The following is a 25958-nucleotide window of genomic DNA, read 5'->3' as shown; positions in this document are numbered from 1 at the left end:
CGGCTCAGGGGCAGGGGGGTCACAGGGGAGATGAGAGCCCGGAACTGACCCTCCCACCGCCCCACAGCCCAGATCCCCCCCTTAGGGCTGAGGCTGATCCATCCATTCCTCCACACAGACTCTCTGGCCACCCCCATAGCCCAGCCTCCCCCATTCCCCATTTCCACCTCCACCTCCCAGCAATGTCTCCCCGAGGTGAATCCCTCACAGCCCAGCACACAGGGCTCAGTGTCAAATCTCTCAGGGTTGTTGGGCAGTCGCTGCCGTGTGTCTTCCCATCTCACACTTTTCCGATCCTCAGACAGGACGAGGTCGGGATGAGCCGTGTCTGGATCCAGAGTCACATTCACTGGGGGGAGAGAATCAGAGCGTTAGGGGCAGCGCTCAGCCCTGGGGGAGGGTTTGATGGTGTCAGTGACAGAATCTGCCCCAGCTGGGGAGTGACTCTGAATCTCCTTCCTGCAGGATTTACCTGTCAGCTCTGAATGGGGAGCAGCTCTGAGATGTCAGCACAGTGCAGGGGAGAGTCACACCCCTGGCAGAGATGGGCCCTGCAGTAAAAGGGTCACTTGTGCCAGGTCTGGGACTCAGGTTCTTTCCTGTCCTGCTGCACATCTCTCCAGGGAGGGGACTAGAGACCCACATGTCGGGTGGATGGGAGGGAGGTCCCACGGAGTGGTGAGAAACTGAGCTCCTGCTGCTCAGTGCTCACTGATCCGCCTCACCTCTCCCTGCAGTTTCCCATCTTAAACCCCATATTCCCAGCTGAGAGAGATTATCGCTGTGGGGAGAGAACAGATACATCCCAGCCCTGCACCCTCAGCCTACGTGAGAGCAAGGGGAGTGTTGGGGGAGAAGGAGCGGGAGGGGAAGGAGGGAGAGCAAGCAGAGAGGTGAATGGAGACATGAAGGAAGGGATCCCAGAGGGTAGAGAAAACCATATTGGATGAGGAGATGGGGCAAGAGAAGCCCAGGGCAGCAGGACATGAAAGGTTATAGAGAATTTGCTGTGAGTGTGGAAACCAACTCACCTGCCTGTTCCCTCCAAGCAGCCACCATCACCAAACCTCCAGGCCCTTCCACCTGCCCCCACTCCTACTGCCTCCGCACCAGCCCCATTCAGCTGAGGGCCTGCTGCTCTCCCCACCCTCCTGTTCCTGCCAGGCACTGCCGGCCCTCCAGCCCCTTCCAAACGCTGCCCCATCCCTCAGTCTTCTGGGCCCTTCCCAATCCTCTCATGACTTTCCCCCTGGGCTCTCTCTGTGCTCTAGCACCAGGGTTCTTGCCACTGGGCATATTTTATTTCCTCACCTCCCTGTTGTGTCACTTGAAATATCTTTGTTCCTCTCTCTCTCTCTCTCTCTCTCTAATTTCTGAATTTTAGCATTTACACGTCATTTCCTCGGTTTCCAAACTCTGAATTGTTAATCCTCAGTTACTGGGCATTTAACAGACCCAGAATTCAATTTGCTCCTGTTACACAGCCCATGGCTCTGGCCCCGAAGGCCTCAGGCAGGGAGGGGGCTCTGAGCAGGGACAGCCCTGGGGAGCTGGGGGGAGAAGGAGCTGTGTCTTTGGCCCTGTGCTCTGGGCTGGGACACGTCAGTGGCTGTGCAGCCAGGCTGGGCTGTGGGCCCAGGAAGCTCTGCAGGTCGCATTGCACATGAAAGCAGAGGAGGGGCAGGAGGAGTAGACACAATAGTGTCTGGATTTACTGCTGTACATCAGGCCAGGGCTACACAACCTCCCTCCCCTTCCGTGCTGTGAAATGCAGGATGCTTGTGAGCTCTGCCCTGAACAACAAACTCCCCTCCCATGGCCCTGTGCTCTGGGCTGGGACACGTCAGTGGCTGTGCAGCCAGGCTGGGCTGTGGGCCCAGGAAGCTCTGCAGGTTGCACTGCACATGGGGGCAGAGGAGGGGCAGGAGGAGTAGACACAATAGTGTCTGGATTTACTGCTGTACATCAGGCCAGGGCTACACAACCTCCCTCCCCTCCCATGCTGGGAAATGCAGGATGCTTGTGAGCTCTGCCCTGAACAACAAACTCCCCTCCCATGGCCACAGTCAGGGGAAAGCAGCAAAACGTTCTAACAGCCGCTGAGACTGGCACATTGATAGAATCTGAACTTCAGTTACCTTCTTGTACAGGTGGCGCAGAACTTCCCAGCCCTGGAAACACAGAATCAGAGATGACAGCTCGTCTGAACAAGCACATTAACAGAAATCAGTGTTGTAGAGAGGGAGGGCCACTCGTACAGATTAAAATGGGCAGGCCTCTGTTTGAGAGATTTGTCTGCTGTCCATCATGGGGTTTAAAATGGAGGTGATTTTGTCCAGTGTTGGATGGGGGACCCCACTCCGCACCCTCCATCTCTGAAAAATGGTGTCCCCTATGCGGCATGACCTCACACGCACCATCACCCCAATGAGGATGGGGTGGCACCGGGGGGCCCAAACCAAACCCGACAGTCTGGAAATATCGAGCGTAAGGAGTGGCTCCTTATGCCTATAAAATGTTACACTGCGGAAAAGATACGTTCTAGAGTTCAGCATAAAGTAAACAATCCCCAAATACACATGTGAGCATTTCTCTGTCAGCGGCTACAATTTTAACAGACTCTTTTTTCCTTAGCCAGTGACCCGTGTGTGTGTATTATGATACAATCTCCAGTTACATGATCACACACCGTTTTTTGACACAGGACCCCGCCTCATTCTTTCACTGCCCAGGATGGATGCACAAGGGGTGAGGATTAAGGGTGTACAGGCAAACATAAAACCGGCATTTCCTACTCTCAAGTCTTCAACATTGCAGCCTAAATCATCATCTGTTCGTGGGGGTGTTGTGCAGTATTCTGTACTTGTATCATGTCCCCTCTCACTCCTCTCTTTTAAAGGTAAAAATTCCCAATTTTTTCAATCTCTCCTCATGCTGATTCTCATTGCCTCTCTCTGAGCCCCCGTTTCTTCTTCGATACCCTTTCTGAGATGGGGTGAGCGGTACCCAACACAGAACTCCAGTTGAGGGCAAACCACATTTATAGAATGGCTGTATAATATTCCCATGTCATTCACCAGCCCATTTTTATGGATTCTCATATTTTGTTTGACCTTTTCCCCAGAGCTGCGCAGTGAGCAGAGGTTTTTGTCAAGCTGAACACAGTGAATTCCCGGTTGCATTACTGAGCTGCTGATGAACTTATTTTCAAACCCTGTAATGTGAATGAGTTGCTCAATTTTTTCCCTCCATGGTACATTCATTTATCACCAGTGCACTTCATATCCCACCATGTTTCTCTTTCACACAACTTGGGGTGGGGGTGGGGGTGTAGGTCCCTCTGAACGGCCTCACAGTCTTCACTGGACTTGAATAGCCATCCTCATCTGTGGCCCCCTGGAAGAATCATCATTCCTCACAGGGACCACTCCTACCCCCTGGGCATCTCTCTATTCCTCTCCCACTCCCTAACCTTACCCCTCCCCGTACCACTCCTCTCCTGCCCCATCTTCCCCAAGGAATTCCAGAGCCCACACTGGCTCTCTCTGGGCTCTTACTGGTTTCCCATACAGCTTGGATCTTGCCGTGTGTTGGGGGTGGTGCAGTCAGTGTGTGATGCAGGGCCGGTGCTACTATTTAGGCCAACTAGGCGGTTGCCTAGGGCGCCATCAGTTGGGGGTGCCAAAAAATGGCACCACCAATTTTTTTTAAAGCCTTTCAGTGGCTGCTGTGCTGGGAGGGAGAGAGAGTCTGAGCTGCCAGCAGCCTGCCCAGGGGTTCCCCCGGGTCAGGGCGCCGCCGCCGGCAGCCCAGGGGTTCCCCTAGGTCAGCACACCGCCGCCGGCAGCCCAGGGGTTCGGATTGCCAGCAGTGGCACACTGACCCAAGAGAACCCCTGGGCTGCCTGCTGGCGGCTCAGACTCCCTCTCCCTCCCAGCGCAGCAGCTGCCCCATCCCATGCCATTCTTCTCATTGCCGGCAGCTGGGCAGAGCTCCGCAGGTCTGCTTAGCACATGTGGCAGGAGCCTGGCGACAGGCGCAACAGCAGGGCTTCTGGAGCAGAGGTGAGCTGGGGTGGGGAGATGCCAGAGAGCTCCTGGGGGGGGAGCTGCTGCACGGGGGGCACCTCAGGGCGGGGGGGGAGGTGCCCCGGGGGGGTGGAGCTGCTGCAGGGCTTCCTTGCACCGGCCCTGGTGTGATGGGCTCTCTATCTCTGTGTGTGACCAATGGGTGTCTGTGTGCAGTGAATGTGCTAACCTCTGCTGCCTGCCATGTACCTGTGCCATGGCTAGAGTAGCAGCAGCAGCAGCTGTCTGGGCACATGCAGCCCTGTTAGGGCTTCTGAAAATTGAAACCAGCAGCCTAGACATTAACCAGCCCTGGCCCAGCCCTTTGTCCACCCCTCCCTCCCTGAGCCTCCATCCCCATCAGGGACTCTAACAGCATCTTGCTGGGAATCCTCTGAGCTTCCAGTGTGCACAGATGAACTCCTTAGGCACCCAAAATCATAACGTTGGCCACACAAACTTTTGAGTTTTTTCACCTTAGTACAGAGCTGTCCCTGCCCCAAAAAGCTAGTGTAAAATGTTAACTACATGAGAAAAAGGGACAGGAAATCTCAGGGCAGGGGAGCTTTGGATATTGATGCAATAGGAGCAGTAGTTACCTGGGCAGACGACGTTTCTTCTCCAGTCTGAAACCAAACACAGAGAGATGGATGAGAACTCAGCTGAGCAAATGCAGTAACACCAGGGCTCTGGGATGAAGAGCAGCTGGCTTAAGCTGAACCCAGGCAAGAGCAAAGTGATTCAGAAGCAAGGACACATTTTGAAGAATTAGATGAGACTCCCCCTTTATCTCAGCTCACTAGGAAACTCTGCATCTTCCTGTGGGTAACCGTCTGGCCACAGTGACCCCTGCCTCTGCCACTGCCAGGCTGGGTTACTGCAGATCACTGAATCCACAGCTGAGTGTGAAGGCTCCAGCTGGTACCTAATGCAGCTGCCGGCCTTCTCCAGGGCTTAGGCCACAGTGACACATCAGGCCCATGTTCCAGTCCCTTCACTGGCTCCCAGGCCCCTTCTGATGCAAGATTAAGACCTTGGTATTAATCTGAAAATCAATTAAATGTAAGGGGACTGTTGCCCCCTTACTAACATTCAGTGGGGGTGTTTGGTTGCTAGCTCCCAGCATTAAAAGGGGAGGGATCGATGGCAAATCAGGACCCTGAGACTGACAGTCCCCAGGAACAATGGCAAGAGGCCAATGCTCCATGTCAGCCTGATTGACAGAGCGGGCCGGCTAATCAAGGAGACAGAAGGCCAGGGTGGGTCCCGTCCTCCGTGTGAGCTGGAATTGCCTGGGTCAGACGGAGTGGGGCCAAGCTAAGGAGAAAGCAGGGGCCGAAGCTGAGCTGGAGAGCAGAGCTGTGCTAGATCCAGAGCTGCAGCCAGAGAGCCAGAGGCACAGCCCAGGGGAGAGCAGACCCTGTGCTGGGAGCAGAGCTGCAGCCTGAGGGCCAGGTGTGATGAGCAACTGGGACCAGCCAAGGGGGGAACCTTGGTAAAAGGGCCCAGTGCATAAAGATGCTCCAGCCAAGGGTCCATGGAGGCCAAGCTGGGAGGGGGATCTTAACCCGACAGGGGGCTGACGCTGGGAAGAAGGGTCCCACCACCAAAGCCCGGAGGTGTGTGGTCACCACCAGTGCAAGTGTCTAACCGGCAGCATAACTGCAGCACAGCCAGGGCCTGAGAAGGAGGCCTGGGACCTACAAGGAACAGACTGTAAAGTGCTTTGATGTCCAGAGACACTGTTTGTAATGTTCCCTGCCACAGAGCAGAGTGATGTGTTTTCCTGTAACCTTTCCCATTTTTTCTTATTCTTCTCTTTAAATTAATTGTTAAGTAAACAACTTGTATTTGGTTTAAATTGTATGGAATAATCAGTGGGTCGGGGAGGTGCCCAGTGCAGAGAGGGTACCCCAGAGTGGGGACACCTTAGCCCCTGTCCTAGGTGGCCACAGCAGGGTTGGGGGTCGAGCACCCCAGGAATCCTGGGCCCAGCCTTGTTGGGGCTATGAGAACTCTGCCAGACAGGAGAGTCCTCAAGGGCAGGGAGGCCTCTGGGTAAAGGAAGTGGGAGCGAGGACTCAGATCCTTTCGCTAGCCCACTTCACCGGGGTAGCACAGAAGCCAGGAAAGTTCCCCACAATAGCAGGACCATTCCCCTGCTTACATAATGAATCCAGCCCCAGGGGAGGCTGTTTGTGAGCCATCCAGGTAGGAGGCTACATAGGCAGAGCATTGTATGGGGCACCCAGGTTGCAGGGCGGGGGTGACACAGCCACCCCTTAGTCTGGATTGTACCCTGGGTATGTCACAGTGACACCCTAAATTAAAGCTCCCTGGCTAAGCAGGGGATAGAGACACCAAAACCCAGTGAAAATCAGAGGGGGTGGGGACAGGTGTTCCTGCCTGACACTATGAATTCCCCTTCGAGAGCCCTTGGTACCATTTGACCCTCCCCTCCCCTCTCCTGTGTTTAAGGCCAGAGCTGATTGGACTCCATGGAGAGCCCTTGGTTCAGTTCAGCGATTGCAAGAGCTGAAACTGCTGATGAGTAGGTCTAGGGGCCAGGTCGTAGACCTAGTGCAGGAACAGGGCTGCAGCGAACAACATGGAGATGGAGGAGAAGCCATGGCCTGCTGGAATCCCTGGGTAGGTCATGGAACCTCAGAACACACCATTGCAGAAGTGGCCGTGGGGGGCCCAGCAGCAGCTGCGAGGAGAACAGCAGTGGAGCTGACCAGTAACAGCCCCAGAAAAACCAGAGGCAGAGGCATCAGCCAGTGGAGGCAGAGACAGCAACAGCCGCCGCAGTGAACCAGTTCCAGAGGCAGGAGAGGCATTGCTCAATGTCCCTCCCTGTTTTTCAGGGAGGGGAAGCAGTGAGCAGCCAGTGGCACAGGTGCCGATTTCCCCTCTGGCCCATGGGTGCTTGACACCCTGCTCCACCCCAGGCTCCGCCCCCCAATTCCACCCCCTTCCCCAAATCCCCACCCCTGTTCTGCCCCGACCCACCTCATTCCATCCCCTTCCCCATGTCCCAGGCCTCACCCCGCCTCTTCCTCACCTGCTCCCCGAGGTGTGCCGCATCCCTGTTCCTCCCCCTCCTTCCCAGAGCATCCTGAGTGCCTTGAAACAGCTGTTTTGCAGCAGGCACTGGGAGGGAGGGGGAAGAATTGGTCAGCGAGGCCGCCAGTAGGTGAAATACACTGCGGGGATTAGGGAGCTTGGCTGTGGGTGGGTGCAGAGCACCTGCTAATTTTCTCTGTGGGTGCTCCGGGCCTATCGGCACCTATGGCCAGCGCTGACAGTAACAGCAGCAGCAGCAAGCCAGTTGTAGATGTGGAAGCAACAGCGGACGCCTTGCTCAATGCTCCCCCTCTTCCCCACACACGCACTTTTCAGGGGTGGGAGGGCACCTCTGAACTCTGGGTCTTGGCTAATTGAGAGCAACCAACTGTGAGTGGGCTGCAGTGGCGGGAGAGGGCAGTGGTGTGTTACAGGTCATTCACTCATTGGATTTTCACAGGGCAAGGTGGGAAACTGAGGCAAAGGACACTGCCCAATGTCCTGTGGGGTGGGGGTTTGCTAAGGGTTACATGCTTTGGAATCATGGCCTTGGTGTTTTCCAAAAACAATGCTGGGTCCCTTTGCCTTGTAATAGAAGTTTTCTTTTGTTACACCCAGACTCAGGGCGGGTGAGTGGGACGTTTTGTCTCTTATCCTGTGTCTACACCAGCACTTTTGTCAGTAAAACTTTTGTCAGTTAAGGTGTGAAAAAAGCACGTCCCTGACTGACATAAGTTTCACTGACAAAAGCACTGGTGTGGACAGTGCTGTGTTGGCGGGAGACACTCTCCCAGTGACGTAGCTACTGCCGCTCATTGGGGGTGGTTGAATTATGCTGGTGGGAGGTCGGTACAGAGCAGCCACATGGGATACCCGATTGCAGGGAGCTGCAGTGGTACAGCTGTGCCACTATAAGCCTTAAAGAAACCCAGGAGTTACATTTTCCCAGATTATTGGGTGAAGTCTCAAGTGTTTTTTGGTTTGTATTGCTAAGAAGAACCCTTGACATTGAACCCAGCCCGTGTTGCTGCCGACTCCACCTGGCAGAAGGGTGAGAGATCGAGAGATCCAGAGAGAGTTTCAACAGCACGGAAAAGGCTGCATTTGAGAACCAGAAACACTTACCAAGTTCTCTTTGAAGATCATCTAGGTAACATAGAATCAGAAACAAACACACACTAATTAAGTGCATCTCTTCTAGGATGGAATCAACCCCAGCCTCCCATCACGCATCCTTGCCTGTCCCTCACAAACCCATTGATCCAGGCTATGGGCAGGGAAACCACTGAGATCCGGGGAGAAGAGTCTCTTTCCAACGTAGGAACATAAAAACAGCCGTACTGGGTCAGACCAAAGGTCCATCTAGCCCAGTATCCTGTCTACCGACAGTGGCCAATGCCAGGTGCCCCAGAGGGAGTGAATCTAACAGTTAATGATCAAGTGATCTCTCTCCTACCATCCATCTCCACCTTCTGACAAATATGGGCAGGGCATGGAGCACCTGCAAAGTCCCATAGGATGTGGCTACATAGCAACTGAATACCCCTAATTTGTACGAAGTTTTCCTTGTTGGAGAAAAGGGCACAACACTTACCAATTTCTGTATCACGTTTCCCTAAAATAATAATAAAAACCAGAAATAAATATAAATTATGATTAGGAGCATTTTTCTCTTGGATATACAGTTGTCTGAGTTTTGTGAAAGTTGAACATTGTGTATAACTTTTCATACTACCTGTTAGAGTGAAATTTATCAGGGTTAATCTCATCCCAATTTCCTTTTAAGATTAAACGAAAAAATGAACTCCTTCTCCTCAGATATAATTACACACAAGATCCATGTTGGACCAAATTATTTACTTGTCAAATGAGGCAAGAGGACATTTGATGGCACAGTGTCCTCCTGGTCCCCCATGTCATGGTGCCTCCAGCACCATGTGGATTTCACCCTCAGAGAAGATACACTGCAAACAGGCACCAGCCTACCAAGCACGTGCTTGGGGCAGCACCTTGGGAGGGGGCGGCGATCGGGGTTTGTTTTTGTTGGTTTTGGTTTGGCCAGGCAGCGCTGGGGCGGGGAGTGGGGACTTGGGCGGCCCCACGCGGTGCTCAGGGAGTGGGGGGGTCGGGCGGTGCTCTTTTTTTTTTGCTTGGGGCAGCAAAAATGTTAGAGCCGGCCCTGATTGCAAACAACATTTTCTTTCTGATTTCCTCTTACCCACATACTGAATACTTATCAATACATTATCACTGACATTTCATGTGATTTTCAAATTGATCTCTCTTTAATAATAACCATCATCATAAATAACAGAACAGCAAACAACTTAATGGAAAAGGTTCTATGTGGAGAAAAATTGAACTTACTGATTTCTCCAAGATGTTTCCCTACAGAAACGAAATAAAGCAAACAGATGTCAATACAAGTTACTTAAGAATATTTTCCGTTCATGGAGATTTAAAGGCGTGTTTTTATGATAGGAACGTCTGGCCCCTAAATACCAAACATTTCATTCATGTTTTACTAACCATGTGGCTACGCTAGAGTTAAGTGTCCGACAGTAACTGACTGTTTTCAAGGATTTACAATTCTGAAAGTTTTGAATTCCTTATGGAATTAGGGTCTGATTTTTCAAGGCATTTAGGAGCCTAACTCCCACTGATTTCAGTGAAAGTTAGCTGACCACATACCTTTTAAAATCTAGACATTAGAGCCCAGTCCAGCTTCCTTGTATTGTCTCTCACATTCCCATTTACTTTTCTGGGAGCTCTGGGGGTGCTGACTGGAATTTCTGGCCCTCAAATTATCAGCATGATTGTTTTAGCGACATAACTTGTGCATTCAGTGCTTGATCCTACACTCATTGAAGTCAATGGCAAAGCTCTAACTAATGTTAGTGGTGCAGTATCTTGGCTTTCATCTTTTTCTGGTTAAAAAACTCCACTCAAAAAATTCATAAATAAACAAAGAAATACCCTTATGAGGAGACAAATTTGTAGAAAAGTTTTACTTGTTGGAGGAAAGAGCATGACATTTACAGATTTCTATATCCCGTTCCATTAAAAATAAACAGAAATAAATATAAATGCTTATTAGGAGCAGTTTTGCCTTGGTTATACAGTTGTCTGCATTTCATGAAAGTTGCCCAGTGATTATACAATTCATGAGCCTTTGATGGGTTTCATATTCTCAACACCAGGAGAAAAAGTTTTCCCTTCTCCATCTCGGACTTATTGTTCCTCACCATTGTCAGAACTCATGTTCAGGCTCAGAGCTCATGTCTATTCAGACCCCTCTTTTCTTTTCTACTGTTGTATATTTTTTAATATTACCTATTGGGATGAAATTTGCCAGGTTTTGTCTCATTCCAATTTCTTTGTAACAGTAAATGAAATCAGACAACTGCTCCCAAAATAAAATCAAACACAATCGTTATGGGGACCCAACTCTGTACAAAATATTTTCTTATCAGAGGAGGGAAAGAGACATTAACTAATTCCCAAAGTCCATGGGGACTGAGGAGGGAATAACTGCACAGCTGGGTGGGAAGTGGTGAGAAAAGAGTGAGGAGTGGAGAAGGTTTTGGCTCAATCTTCCCTCCACCCCTTCCCCAAATGCTCCATTCAGCTTAACTGAGGCAGTTCTGGGGGAGAAATATTCTGTGCCTGTAAAGGGCTGATGCAGATCACTGCCTCCTGGAGCAAATGGAAACCTTAGTAATGTTTCCTTCCCTGTGCTGCTGGGGGGAGCGCAGTGCAGGTCTGTGCTTCCCCTGCTTGTCCTAGTGTAAAATGTCATTCTTCCCTTTTTTCATTTATTAGAAGAAAATTCTTGTTCATTTCACTAACATTTTCCCCTGTGACATTTACCTTTCATGTTAAATAGATAAAGAGTGAGGCTAATGAAACCAAACAAAACCAGGAGAATCACACTCAGAGCCACCATCCATGGATTCACCCTTGGGAAAAAGAAATCTGAAAAATAAACCCCACAGGATTTGCATTAGTTTGGAAGCAGGAACATCATCAATTTTTTCTCTACTGCACGTAACTGCTTAAATAGTCCCCAGCAGGAAGTATGTGAGATAAGAGTGAAAACATGACCCCCTCTATGCTACACAAAAGACCAAAACCTGATTGTAAAAATTACTCCAACCAACACAGCTTTAGCACTGATTAACCTGTGAATGACCAGGCCTGGTTTGATTCATGGTATTCAGAGCTTCATTGAGTTCAGGGGCAAATTCTCTGCTCACAAAACCACACTGACTTCAGTGGAGTTATGGCAGCAAACAATTTGCTCCTCACTGTTCAGCAGCATTCAGAAATTGCAAGAGTATTTTGCTGAGTCACTAATAATTTCCCCAATTATTTCAATTAATTATAATTGCAATTAATTCAAACATTATATGCTGAAAATTGATTCATCTTCTTTTGCCGTTCTTGTGTTTACAGCATCAAAATCATCTAGCTGGGGTGGGCATTTCAAACATGCCTAAGGCCTTCTCCACACAGGATTTATGCACTGGTTTAGTGAAATTGGTGTAACACTCATGCAGTCATCATTGTTACACTGATTCCACAGCTGACCACGTAACAGGTCTGCCCCAATTTAACTAAACTGGTTGACAAAACTTTAAATTGTAAATCAGCTGAATGGAGTCCTTTATCCATTTAGTATCAATCAGTAAGGAACTGACTTAAGCAAAATACATAGGACACTCTGAAACTGAAATAAGAGCATTCAGACAAGAGGTTTCATCGATAACTGAGTAGATAATCAGTGCAGCTTGTGTGTGTAAACAAAGGCAAAGTGAGTTATGAGCACAACTCCCATTGAATGTCAACAGAAACAAGCCCACATAATTTGGTGATATTTCACTTATTGAAAGGGTAGCAAACAAACCATAGTGTAAAAATTGCTACAGTCACAAAATCACTGTGGTGAAGTTAAGTTTTTAGGAACAAACTCTCTCAAGGTTTGGTGAATATTTCTTCTCAAAAATCACACGCTCTTTTTTTTAAGTAAGAATTTCAGGAGTATTGGAGTTACTATTAAATTTACATGAAACCCAGAACTCTGATAACTCTGAATCTTCAAAATTAAGGCGGATTGCCGAAGTTGTGACCTGTTAAGGTGCCAGTTTCTGAACTTCCTTGTTTTTATGTAGTTGTAAAATATGCACAGCAGATGCTTCAGTTCTTTGTTTCCTACGTTTTGTTTTGTTTGTGCTGAAGGTGATTTCTGTGTGTGGGTTTAGCTGGTAACTGACCTGCTATATAAATGGTTGATTCCTTTTCTTGATTGAGAACGGTGTTCCTGATCCAACAGGACAGGTTCTGGTTTGAATGTTCTTTTAAAATAATAGAATTTTCTGTTTCAAACAGGCCACTATCCCCTAGGGATTTTGCTTCAGACAGTGATGGTAATTCTTGCCCACTGGGATCTCTCCATAGCACCTTGGGCTCTGGGTACCACCCAGCTGATTGACAAACCACCCGGATCCCTCCATCCTGGTGACTCTCCACAGAGATGAGAGGATTGGACCCCAAAGCTAGAAGAAAAATTACATAAATGTGTGACAAATCAATGGGGTAACTTAACAGCTAAAAGGATGAGAGAGAGATTGTGGATCCCTTATTCCCATTAGAGATCACTTGATCATGTAGACGGGATTAATGAACACTGGAATTTCTGAATTCCCAATACGCATGGACACAGGAAAAGATGTGAACAAATATTTAAAATAATTTCACTGAATAAGTGAGAGATATTGTCCTCTCTACCCAAGAGCAATGGAGCACTGAACACATTTGGAAATCTGGTCACTTCATTTAAATACCTAGTGGGATATGAATTTTTCAGAAAGCCAGTTTTTAGTATATTGGATAGACATTTTGTTTGTTCTATTTTTAAACAAATAAATAAATCTAACTGGCTCCATGGTTCCTGTGTCAGAGCAGAAGGGGACAAACGCTCCGACTCATCCACTAGCAGTAAATACATAATGTCTCCCTCCCTCACCACCATCTTTATGTGGCCTCAGCCAATCAGAAAGCTACAACTGATTTTGACTGCACCCCAACTAACTACCTGTAGTGACCACGTCAGAAGGCCCTATAAACCTGGCAATCCCACCTTAGCCTCGCCTCAGAATGACTGCAGAGAAATTGGAAGACCACAGGTTGTCCACACTTGAAAGGCTACAGCAGCACAGCTTCACTACTGTGGTGCTTCAGTGGAGACACTGCTTACACCAAAAGCAGGACTTCTCCTGGTGTCATTGGTAATACACCGCTCTCAGAGGCAGTGGCTGGGTTGACAGAAGAATTCTTCTGTTGACCCAGCGCTGCCTGCATGGGGACTTAGGTCAGCTTAGTTTTGTCACTCATGGGGTGTGTATTTTTCACACCCCTGAGAGACAGTTAAACTGACCTATTTTTCTAGGTATAAACCAGGCCCATATTTGTCTAGATGTCTTTTCCCTCCTTTCTCTCCCTCCTTTTGAAGTCAGCCAAAAACATCTTTTGGGCAAGGAAATCTCTTGACCATTCTGAAAAGGTCTTTAATAAAACGTTGGGAAACCTTTTAAGCATATTTTCCAAAGTGTATGAACATGGTCGTGTGCTGAAATCTAGTCACGCTGTGTTACTCTAAAATAATTCATAAGTTGTTAGTCACTGTTGTTGCAGTAGAAAAGAACAAAAACTGCAGCCCAGACTAAGATAATACAGACAAGAGCAGCTGACCTGCTAACTTCAGTTCCAATGGGGCTTCCTCATAAAAAGAACCGTCTTGAACAAAACAGTGGTATTGTCCTTCATCTGAGGGTCTGATATTAAGAATCTGCAAGGAAACATTCCCATCCGTGATGCCAGCTTTCAGAAGCTCTGTCCTTCCACGATAGTCTGGCATCTGGTTTCTGTATTGATCCTTCCCATGCTGATACAGGTGCACAAATGAAAGGAAATCAGATCGGAACCATCTCACCTCCATGTTCTCAGCACTCATCCTGGGGGACAGGTGACAGGGTAACACAATGACCTCACCCACAACAGCAGTGACAGGGTGACCAGGACTGGTCACATTGAACCGGGCTGTGAAATACACCAAAACAAAAAGAGAAGCACCTCAGAGGGCTCAATAGGTTCAAAGTTTCCAAAAATTCAGCACGGGGCAGACTGCTGGCAATCAAATTTCCAGCCTGAACATTGAAAATTTGGCACAATAACAAACAACTGAAAGGGGGGGAGGGGGGAGTTACATTAAAAAGTGACAGGCCAGCTCAGGTATAGGCGTCACTGATAACTCCCTTTATATTAATTTGACATGCCCCAGAGCCATTTCAGTTCCCTGTGACTGGACAGGGTGACCTGAATATATACATTGTATACCTGAGCTCTGTGATCTGTCCCGGCCTTCACTATATTTCTGATGTGATTCTCAGTGTTGGTTGTAATATGAGAAGGGTGAAAAGATGAAATCCTGACTCCACTGAAGTCAACAGAGATCACCTAGAATTTCACCCTAATGTTTCGGGACCCAGCTTCTTTGGAGACCACCACCTCTCACCTCGTATGAGGACACCATTTTCATTGAGATGAGATGAGGTTCTTGAGTTTTCCTCCTTTGCCCCCCTCCACCTGTTTTCAGTGAGACGGGGTCACTGCCAGGACATTTTCAGTACAGGGTCTTCAACTCTGGGACTCACTTGCCTTGGCCTCACTGACCCCAAATCACTTCAGCTTTAGGCCAGGTTGCCTTGGTGTTTGAGAAAGGACTGGGTCACAGAGGATGCAAGCATGTGAAGTAGGATGCTCAGCATGACCAGAGGTGTGTAGAGCAGCCCACAGTGGAAATGCCAACGTCAGGGAAGGCTGCAAAAAGGAGAGAAGATTCTCCCAAAACTGGTGGTTTACACTATAGTTAGATCACAAACTGTGCTCCTGATCCCCCACACTGGTTATCTAGAAAAGAAATCACACAACCCCCTTTACTGCATTCCAGTCTCTGGCTCCCAGTCTGTGAATAGGTTCAGTACAGTGAGAAGTTACTTAAATCTCTATTCACGTTACAAAAAATGTTCTTTTAATTCCCCAAAGGACCAGACACATTACCAGAATACCATTTTGAATCTTACCCAAAATACCATGCTGCCAGCCAATCCTTTAGTATCTAAATCTAAAGGTTTTATTAGAAAAGAAAAGGAATGAAAAAGAAGAGAGTTGCTAAATGGTCAAAGCAGTCAGATACTTTCATATATATACACACATATATATATATACATACAGAAAGAGAGACTTCAGAATCCATATAGCAGGTTCTTAGCAGCACTGGTGAGTTTGCTAGCTTGCAAAGTCCCTCTGGAACACATCCAAAGCTTGGATGGGTCTATCAGTCCTTTGTTCAAAGCTTCAGTATGTACAGAAGTTACTCCAGAGGTGAGAAGCAGGATTGTAGACAAAATGGAGAAGATGCAGCTGCCTTTTTATATCCTTTGCCATGTGGCATGGACATCCTTTGTCCCAAACACAAACTCACAGCACATGGGCATGAAAAGGTACTTGGAGTCCCCTGTTCATCGGCATGACCCCATAGGCACCAACTCTGTGGGTGATCTGGGGCTGGAGCACCCACAGAGAAAAGTTAGTGGGTGCTCTGCACCCACTGGCAGCCAAACTCCTCATCCCACAACACCGCCTCCTCCACCTACCTCCCAGCACTTGCTGCTGCCACACAGCCATAGCAAGTTCTCGGAGGGAGTGGGGAGGAGTGGGAAAGTGGTATGCTCAGGGGAGGAGGCAGGGAAGAGGCCGGTCCGGGGTCGGGATTTGGGGAAGGTGTCGGAATGGGAGCAGGGCGGGGACGGGGTAGGGGCAGAGGGAGGAATCAAGCGCTCACTGGCACCAGTAGAAGTCGGCACCTATGCATGTCCCTACATGTCCTGAAAAACAACAAGGAGTCCAGTGGCACCTTAAAGACTAAGATTTATTTTGGGCATAAGCTTTTCCCAAATAAATCTGTTAGTCTTTAAGGTGCCACCAGACTCCTCGTTGTTTCTGTGGATACAGACTAACACGGCTACCCCCTCATACTTGTCTACGTCCTGCTGACTCATAGTCCCAAGGCTTTTCTCAATGGCTCATTCTACAGCAGGCTGGATAGTGCTGATGCCGGTCTGTCTGGGGGTGTCACAGCACAAGTTTGAGACACAAATATACCACACATATTTATATCTCACCATACAAAGATGATACAGACTATAAACAAACTTATATTTAGCATATCAAGCCTTTTCCACTGATACCTTACAATAGAATCATAAAACTGGAAGGGACCTTGAGAGGTCATCTAGTCCAGTCCCCTGCACTCATGGCAGGACCAGCACCGTCTACACCATCCCTGACAGGAGTTTGTCTAACCTGCTCTTAAAAATCTCCAATGATGGAGATTCCACAACCTCCCTGGGCAATTTATTCCAGTGCTTAACCACCCTGACATTTAGTAAGTTTTTCCTAATATCCAACCTAAACCTCTCTTGATGCAATTTAAGCCCATTGCTTCTTGTCCTATCCTCAGAGGTTAAGGAGAACAATTTTTCTCCCTCCTCCTTATAACAATCTTTTAGTTATTTGAAAACTGTTATCATGTCCCCTCTCAGTCTTCTCTTTTCCAGACTAAACAAACCCAGTTCTTTCAATCTTCCCTCATAAGCCATGTTTTCCAGACCCCTAATCATCCTTGTTGCTCTTCTCTGGACTCGCTCCAATTTGTCCACATCTTTCTTGAAATGTGGCGCCCAGAACTGGACATAATACTCCAGTTGAGGCCTAATCAGCACAGGGTAGAGCGGCATAATTACTTCTCGTGGCATATCTTGTATAAGAGTTATTGTGATTTTGTAATATTGGTATCAATGCCATTATAAATGGTCACCCATATTCCATACAGCCTCACACTCAGATACTATGATGATATAAGTACCTAGATGGATAGAGAAACTGAGTTGCCTCATATGCAGCTGATGGAGAATTACTCCTCCAGAAGGGTTGGGGAGGATGTGGAGACTTATTTACTGATATTGAGCCAATCTGGAATTTCTTGTAGGGGTGGGTTTGGGGGTTGTTTTTTTGTTTGTTTGGTTGGTTTGGGTTTTTTTCAGTTTTGTTCAAAGGAGTGGAATAAGCATGATTTATAAATCACTACAATGAAACAAATCCTACAAGCAGCAGAAGGACCAGAGGGATTCCTACCTGATTCCAGCTTGTGAATGTGATAAATAATGAAGAAAATGATCAAAGTAGGCAGAGAAGTGCTCACTGCAGAGCTAGGACAGAATGAAAGAAGCTTCATCTTCACTGTAACTTGATCTGGACAACAGGATAGGGAAGAGAAAAATACTTTACTAAAACATGTTTTGCATTCAAATCTGATTTGTTAGAAAAAAGGAACTATTATCTGCAGTTAGTGAATTGAACTGATTGTTTCTGGTCACCATGTCCTTCAGGAGTTTAGAGCTGGTAGATCCCATCCTCTCACACCTTGTTCTTAATGATAGGTTCAAAGTGGAAAACAAACTTCCTGATTTTTCAACTCCCAACTGGTTTCTCAATTTTGAATGGACGAGTCATTGAATTGAGCTAGTTGGGTACATTGAAATGAATAAAATATTTTCTCTGTACCTGCAGAACAGGCTATTGCTGTCAAAAGCTGAATGAGCCCTTCAACAAATTCTGCATTCAGGTGCTTAGCCAGTGACTGCCACTGCTTCATTGATCTGATTTTCTTTAAAACTTTTGAAGCAAGCATATACTGCTTGAATGTTATATGTCTTAGCATCAGTTGTCATAATTTTAATCTGAAAGATAAACCAGTATTTAATTTAAATTTAAAAAAATCCAAGTGAAAGAAAAGCCTCTGATTTAATTTTTTAAATCATTTTTTAAAGATCAATTTTCATCTACCCTGAGAATCTGGCATTTCCTTCAGATCTTTATTGCCAAAAAACTACAGCACTTTGGTGAATTAAATTAATAGGGGTGATACACTGGTTTGTGCAGATAGGATGAATTAATAAATAATAATAATAAGAGATAAACCAATCTCCTAGACCTGGAAGGGACCTTGAAAGGTCATTGAATCCAGCCCCCTGCCTTCACTAGCAGAACCAATTTTTGCCCCAGATCCCTAAGTAGCCTCCTCAAGGATTGAACTCACAACCCTGGGTTTAGCAGGCCAATGCTCAAACCACTGAGCTATCCCTCCCCACCCCCATTGCAGAAAACTGAAATTTGTTTGTGCCTTTCAAAAACAGAGCAGCAGTACTGCCAAACCCAGGATTCAAAAGTCAGTATAACCCCAACCCTAATGTGTTAGGGGTGTGTGGTATTGTCTGGTCTTGTGTTGTCTGCAGTGGCACTTGAACAGTTTTTACAGTGGGGGTGCTGAAAGCCAGTGAAAGTGCCCTCAAATTTTTTACCTCATGCCCTTTACCCCTCCCCTCAGAGCTGGGGCTGGGAGCAGGGCTGTATCTCCAGAAGGGTGGCGCACAGACAGGGGTAAAGGGACTGAGGCTGGGGCCACAGCTAGTGGCGGGCAGGAGTGGAGCCCCACATAAAACCTGGGGACACTGCACCCCCCCAACCCCCCCCCCACAGCCCTACTTCCCACGCCTATGATTGTCTGGTCTTTTAGCTTTGATTAGCTGTAAAACTGCATAATTGTTTAATTATGGGAACATATACAAGCTGTACATTTTTATGGGATGGTTTTTTTTTTGTGCTTTAGAATATTTGTTGCTTTATGAAAATCAATCCAAAAAATCCTCCCCCCCCGTACACACATTTAAAAAAAATAATCACAAATTGGGTCAAAAAAGGTATGTGACTGACTTAAAAATCAATATTTTAAATATACATTTTGAGTTCCTATTTTTTGCCATTTGGTTTTTGAGCCTTGAGGGTACATTCAAGCTTAAACTTTTCCCTGCAACTATAAAGGCTAGAAATTTATTTTTTACTTTAAATGAAATCAAATATTATCACATACACTCAAAACTAGAACATTAGGGCTTTCAGAAAATTACCGAATACTGGGAGACAAAATAAAAATAACAAAAATCACAAATAACTATGAGAGTTGACAATACTGAACCTCACCAAAAATACTTAAACAAACTGAATTTTCAATAGAGAATGGCTTTTAGAAATCTGTTTTTTAAAATTGATTTTTTCTATTATTTTAATGTTTTTAATTTTTCAACAAAATGATGCTAAAGGAAAAAAATATTTCAAACTGATTCCGAATGAGAAACCCTAATCAAATGGAATAAAAACATTTTATTCACCCATCCCTTATCCTGGCTAAAAGAAGAAAAGGGTGAAAAAAGGAAAAACTAAAATATAATATTTTGTGCAATAATACATGATTAAAAATTTTAAAATAAGCAAATTTTTTAATCAAAACAAACACATCATTTCACAATAATACAGCCATTATTATATACTACCCTATCGGTTTCTTCATGATATTGACCCTTGAATGGCTCTTCACACAGGAAGAGCTAATCTGTTACACAATGTATAAATGTCCCTTTTTAAATATAGCCTGAAGTCCCCACTCAGTGACACTCTTGAACACAGGATCAACATTAGGCACATGCTTAATTCTCACTGAATTCAGAAAGAGAAAAGGAGGCAGGTTTCCGTTTCGATTGATTCTGAGCATAATTTTAGTTTTTACAAGAACAAAACAATTCACCCCCCTAGTCAAGAGGCAGAAAACGGCAATGTCAGCACAGGGAGAAAACTAGACTGATGGCAGCTGGATTTGCTGCAGTAAATTTCCTGTATTCAAAATATAAGACGTTACAAATCTTCCCCAAGAACAGTGTTGGGACCCCTGTTCTTGAATAAAATTCAGCAAAACAAAGAAATGACTCATTCCACAAGCTGTAAAAGTCTCACGTTACATTGCTATGAAAACAAACTGCAACGTATTTGACGACAAATCACTTTGAATGTAGCTGTTCTGTCAAGTTTCTGAAAGAGAGAAACAAATGATCACAGGATTATTTACTCCTTGTGTTTTGAACAATCTGTCCCCGCAATAAGTATCGGGTGTTAGACGTTACAAACAGCCCTTCGTAAGCAAAATTCACCCACCTGGTTGGGTCTTCTGGGAAGTTTAAAATCTCCCGGGTGTGGCCAGACTTCACCCCTTTGGCTGGGACAGTGACATGGTCACTGACTGGTCCCGTTTCTCACGCATGTTGCTCAGCTAATTCTGGCGATCAAAGAGCCGCAGTTTTGTCTCGTGGCTTTTCCGTAAAACGGTGTTAAAAGAAACGTGGGTTTGTTCCCAATTGACAAAACTGCGCTAGGCTCGCACCGTTCGCCCGGGGAAAGTGAAAGTAACACTGTCACGTGGGGAGGGTCGAGTCTTCTCTTAAAGAAACAGCCCCGATCCTGCTGCACCGCGAGTGTGTGGGAAACAGAAACTTTATGTTAACAAAAGGGGCTTTGGTGGTGTTGGGGGGGGGGGGGGGATGTTGTGTTGCTATTGAGTTTATTAGATTCACTAAAAGCAGGAAGAAGATTCTCTTTGAAATCACGACTGGATTCAGGTAACTAGGACACATGAACAATTGACTCTGAATCAGTCATGAGTTCAAAAAGGAAGTTCCCGTTTCCCACTAAAGATCGTGACCTTCCAAAACATCCAGTTCATCAGAAGTGATTTTCTTTATTAGTAAAGAATAAAATTGTCAGACACATAGAAAAACATAAACTCTTGAGCAATAGTCAACATGGTTTCTGTAAAGGGAAATCGTGTCTTACTAATCTATTAGAGTTCTTTGAAGAGGTCAACAAACATGTGGACAAGGGGGATCCGGTAGACATAGTGTACTTAGATTTCCAGAAAGCCTTTGACAAGGTCCCTCACCAAAGGCTCTTACGTAAATTAAGCTGTCATGGGATAAAAGGGAAGGTCCTTTCATGGATTGAGAACTGGTTAAAGGACAGGGAACAAAGGGTAGGAATTAATGGTAAATTCTCAGAATGGAGAGGGGTAACTAGTGGTGTTCCCCAAGGGTCAGTCCTAGGACCAATCCTATTCAATTTATTCATAAATGATCTGGAGAAAGGGGTAAACAGTGAGGTGGCAAAGTTTGCAGATGACACTAAACTACTCAAGATAGTTAAGACCAAAGCAGATTGTGAAGAACTTCAAAAGATCTCACAAAACTAAGTGATTGGGCAACAAAATGGCAAATGAAATTTAATGTGGATAAATGTAAAGTAATGCACATTGGAAAAAATAACCCCAACTATACATACAACATGATGGGGGCTAATTTAGCTACAACGAGTCAGGAAAAGATCTTGGAGTTATCGTGGATAGTTCTCTGAAGATGTCACGCAGTGTGCAGAGGCGGTCAAAAAAGCAAACAGGATGTTAGGAATAATTAAAAGGGGATAGAGAATAAGACTGAGAATATATTATTGCCCTTATATAAATCCATGGTACGCCCACATCTCGAATACTGTGTACAGATGTGGTCTCCTCACCTCAAAAGATATTCTAGCACTAGAAAAGGTTCAGAAAAGAGCAACTAAAATGATTAGGGGTTTAGAGAGGGTCCCATATGAGGAAAGATTAAAGAGGCTAGGACTCTTCAGTTTGGAAAAGAGGAGACTAAGGGGGGACATGATAGAGGTATATAAAATCATGAGTGATGTTGAGAAAGTGGATAAGGAAAAGTTATTTACTTATTCCCATAATACAAGAACTAGGGGTCACCAAATGAAATTAATAGGCAGCAGGTTTAAAACAAATAAAAGGAAGTTCTTCTTCACGCAGCGCACAGTCAACTTGTGGAACTCCTTACCTGAGGAGGTTGTGAAGGCTAGGACTATAACAATGTTTAAAAGGGGACTGGATAAATTCATGGTGGCTAAGTCCATAAATGGCTATTAGCCAGGATGGGTAAGAATGGTGTCCCTAGCCTCTGTTCGTCAGAGGATGGAGATGGATGGCAGGAGAGAGATCACTTGATCATTGCCTGTTAGGTTCACTCCCTCAGGGGCACCTGGCATTGGCCACTGTCGGTAGACAGATACTGGGCTAGATGGACCTTTGGTCTTACCCGGTACGGCCTTTCTTATGTTCTTATGTTCTTATGTTCTTATGTGCTGTGGCAGCCATGTTGGCCCCGGTCTATTACAGGTGGATTATGTGAGATCTTTTATTGGATCAACTTCTGCTGGGGACAGAGACGAGCTTACCAGCAACACGGCCCTAAAGAAGAGCTCGGTGCAGCTCCAAAGCTAAAATTTCTGAAAACCAAGAAATACAGAGTTAAGGTACACCGGTGGGTGCTTGCGCCCCATCAGCCCCGTCCTGACTCCACTTCTGCCACCTGCCCCCATTCCAACCCCTTCCTCAAAGTCTCCACCCCAACTCTGCCCCCCATTGGACCCCTTCCCCAAATCCCCACCCTGGCCCTACCTCTTCCCTGAGCATTCCTCCCTCCCAGCGCTTGATGCACAAATCACCTGTTTCACAGCGCAAGCACTTGGAGCCAAGGCTGAATCCAGACATGATTTCAAAGAGAATCTTCTTCCTGCTTTTGCTGAATCTAATAAACTAAACGGCAACGCGCCCCGACCCCCCAACAACACCAAAGCCCCGTTTGTTAACATAAAGTTCCTGTTTCCCACACACTCGCGGTGCAGCAGGACCGAGGCTGTTTCTTTAAGAGAAGGCTCGACCCTCCCCACGTGACAGGGTTTGCAATGAGGCAATGGACAGTGTTACTTTCACTTTCCCCGGGCGAACGCTGCGAGCCGAGCGCAGGTTTATCGATTCGGAATAAAATCAGATTTCTTGTAACACAGTTCTACGGAAAAGCCACGAGACAAAACCGCGTCTCTTTGATCGCCAGAATTAGCTGCGCAACATGCGTGAGAAACGGGACCAGTCAATGACCATGTCACTGTCCCAACCAAAGGGGTGAAGTCTGGCCACACCCGGGAGATTTTAAACTTCCCAGAAGATCCAACCAGGTGGGTGAATTTTGCTTCAGAAGGGCTGTTTGTAATGCCTGATACCCGATACTTATTGCTTGGACAGATTGTTCAAAACACAAGGAGTAAATAATCCTGTGACCATTTGTTCCTCTCTTTGCGGAAACTTGACAGAACAGCTACACTCACAGTGATTTGCCGTCAAATAAATTGCAGTTTGTTTTCATAGCAGTGTAACACGAGACTTTTACAGCTTGTGGAATTAGTCATTTCTTTGTTTTGCTGAATTTTACTCAAGAACAGGGGGCCCAACACTGTTCTTGGGGGTGATTTGTAACTTCCTGTAGTTTGAATACAGGAAATTTACTGCACCAAACCCAGTCGCTGTCAGTCTAGTTTTCTGCCTGTGCTATCATTGCAGTTTTCTGCCTCTTGACTAGGGGGCGGGGTGAATCCTTTTGTTCTTGTAAAAACTAAAATTATGCTCAGAATCAATCGAAACAGAAAACTGCCTCTTTTTCTCCTTCTGACCTCAGTGGGAATTAAACATGAGTCTAATCTTGATCCTGTGTTCAAGAGTGTCACTGAGTAGGGACTTCAGGCTATATTAAAAAAGGGACATTTATACATTGTGTAACAGATTATCTCCTCCTGTGTGAAAAGCCATTCAAGGGGCAATATCATGAAGAAAACTATAGGAGTGCAGCTATTTTAAAATGGCAGCATTGTTGTGAAATTATGTGTTTGTTTTGTTTAAATCATTTTGCTTATTTTAAAATTTTTAATCATGTATTATTGCACAAAATATTAGATTTTAATTTTTCCCTTTTTCACCCTTTCCTTCTTTTAGACAGGATAAGGGATGGGTGAATAAAATGTTTTTATTCCATTTGATTAGGGTTTCTCATTCTGAATCAGTTTGAAATATTTTTTTCATTTAGCATCATTTTGTTGAAAAATTAAAAACATTAAAATAATAGGAAAAATCAATTTTAAAAAACAGATTTCTAAAAGCCATACTCTATTGAAAACTCAGTTTGTTTTAAGTATTTTGGACCAGGTTCAGTATTGTCAACTCTCATAGTTATTTGTGATTTTTGTGATTTTTGTTTTGTCTCCCAGTATTCGGTAATTTTCTGAAAGCCCTAATGTTCTAGTTTTGAGTGTATGTGATAATATTTGATTTCATTTAAAGTAAAAAAATAAATTTCTAGCCTTTATAGTTGCAGGGAAAAGTATAAGACTGAGTGTACCCTCAAGGCTCAGAAACCAAATGGCAAAAAATAGGAACTCAAAATGTATATTTAAAATATTGATTTTTAAGTCAGTCACATACCTTTTTTGACCCAATTTGTTTTTATTTTTTTAAATGTGTGTGCAGGGGGGGAGGATTTTTTGTATTGATTTTCATAAAGCAACAAATATTCTAAAGCACAAAAAAAAACACCCCACAAAAATGTACAGCTTGTATATGTTCCCATAATTAAACAATTATGCAGTTTTACAGCTAATCAAAGCTAAAAGACTAGACAATCATAGGCGTGGGAAGTAGAGCTGTGTGTTTGTGTGTGTGTGGGGGGGGTGCAGTGTCCCCAGGTTTTATGTGGGGCTCCACTCCTGGTTCCAGAGCTCCGATCCTGGCCCCACATGTGGGGATCCACTCCTGCCCACCACTAGCTGTGGCCCCAGCCTCAGTCCCTTTACCCCTGTCTGTGCGCCACCCTTCTGGAGATATAGCCCTGCTCCCAGCCCTAGCTCTGAGAGGAGGGGTAAAGGGCATGAGGTAAACATTTGGGTGGCACTTTCACTGGCTTTCAGTACCCCCACTGTAAAAACTATTCAAGTGCCGCGCCACTGCAGACAACACAAGACCAGACAATACCACACACACCTAACACATTAGGGTGGGGGTTACTCTGACTTTTGAATCCTGGGTTTGTCAGTGCTGCTGCTCTGTTTCTGAAAGGCACAAACAAATTTCAGTTTTCTGCAATAATTAATCCAATCTACACAAACCAGTGTATCATACCTATTAATTTCATTCATCAAAGTGCTATAGTTCTTTGGCAATAAGGATGTGAAGGAAATGTCAGACACTCAGGGTGGATGAAAATTGATCTTTAAAAAATGATTTAAAAAATTAAATCAGAGGCTTTTCTTTCACTTGGATTTTTTTAATTTAAATTAAATACTGGTTTATCTTTCGGATTAAAATTATGACAACTGGTGCTAAGGCATATATTTATAACATTCAAGCAGTATATGTTTGCTTCAAAAGTTTTAAAGAAAATCAGATCAGTGAAGTGGTGGCAGTCACTGGCTAAGCACCTGGAAGCAGAATTTGTTGAAGGGCTCACCCAGCTTTTGACAGCAATAGCCTGTTCTGCAGGTACAGAGAAAATATTTTATTCATTTTAATGTACCCAACTAGCTCAATTCAATGACTCGTCCATTCAAAATTGAGAAACCAGTTGGGAGTTGAAAAATCAGGAAAGTTTGTTTTCCACTTTGAACCTGTCATTAAGAACAAAGTGTGAGAGGATGAGATCTACCAGCTCTAAAATCTTGAAGGACACGGTGACAAGAAACAATCAGTTCAATTCACTAACTACAGATAATAGTTCCTTTTTCTAACAAATCAGATTTGAATGCAAAACATGTTTTAGTAAAGTATTTTTCTCTTCCCTATCCTGTTGTCCAGATCAAGTTACAGTGAAGATGAAGTATCAGAAGGGGTTGCCGTGTTAGTCTGGTTCTGTAAAAGCAGCAAAGAATCCTGTGGCACCTTATAGACTA

The 25958-nt window shown here is 45.5% G+C and overlaps 1 protein-coding gene across 1 annotated transcript; it reads right to left on the bottom strand.

Moving 5' to 3' along the window:
- Window positions 1–170: 170 nt before the first annotated feature.
- On the bottom strand, window positions 171–20670 carry LOC120394712 (butyrophilin subfamily 1 member A1-like; the record flags this gene model as incomplete). Its single annotated transcript, XM_039518911.1, has 12 exons — window positions 20298–20670; window positions 17817–17992; window positions 17388–17504; window positions 13884–14231; window positions 12407–12688; window positions 11004–11108; window positions 9501–9521; window positions 8728–8748; window positions 8259–8279; window positions 4667–4693; window positions 2139–2171; window positions 171–349 (listed from the first exon to the last, which is right to left on the bottom strand). Coding segments are annotated over exons 2-12 (1311 nt in total), but the record flags the coding sequence as incomplete, so codon positions are not given.
- Window positions 20671–25958: the final 5288 nt, after the last annotated feature.

This window comes from Mauremys reevesii, unplaced genomic scaffold, assembly GCF_016161935.1.
Source record: "Mauremys reevesii isolate NIE-2019 unplaced genomic scaffold, ASM1616193v1 Contig75, whole genome shotgun sequence".
NCBI classification, from domain to species: domain Eukaryota; kingdom Metazoa; phylum Chordata; order Testudines; family Geoemydidae; genus Mauremys; species Mauremys reevesii.
This window is presented reverse-complemented; position numbering and strand designations above follow the sequence as displayed.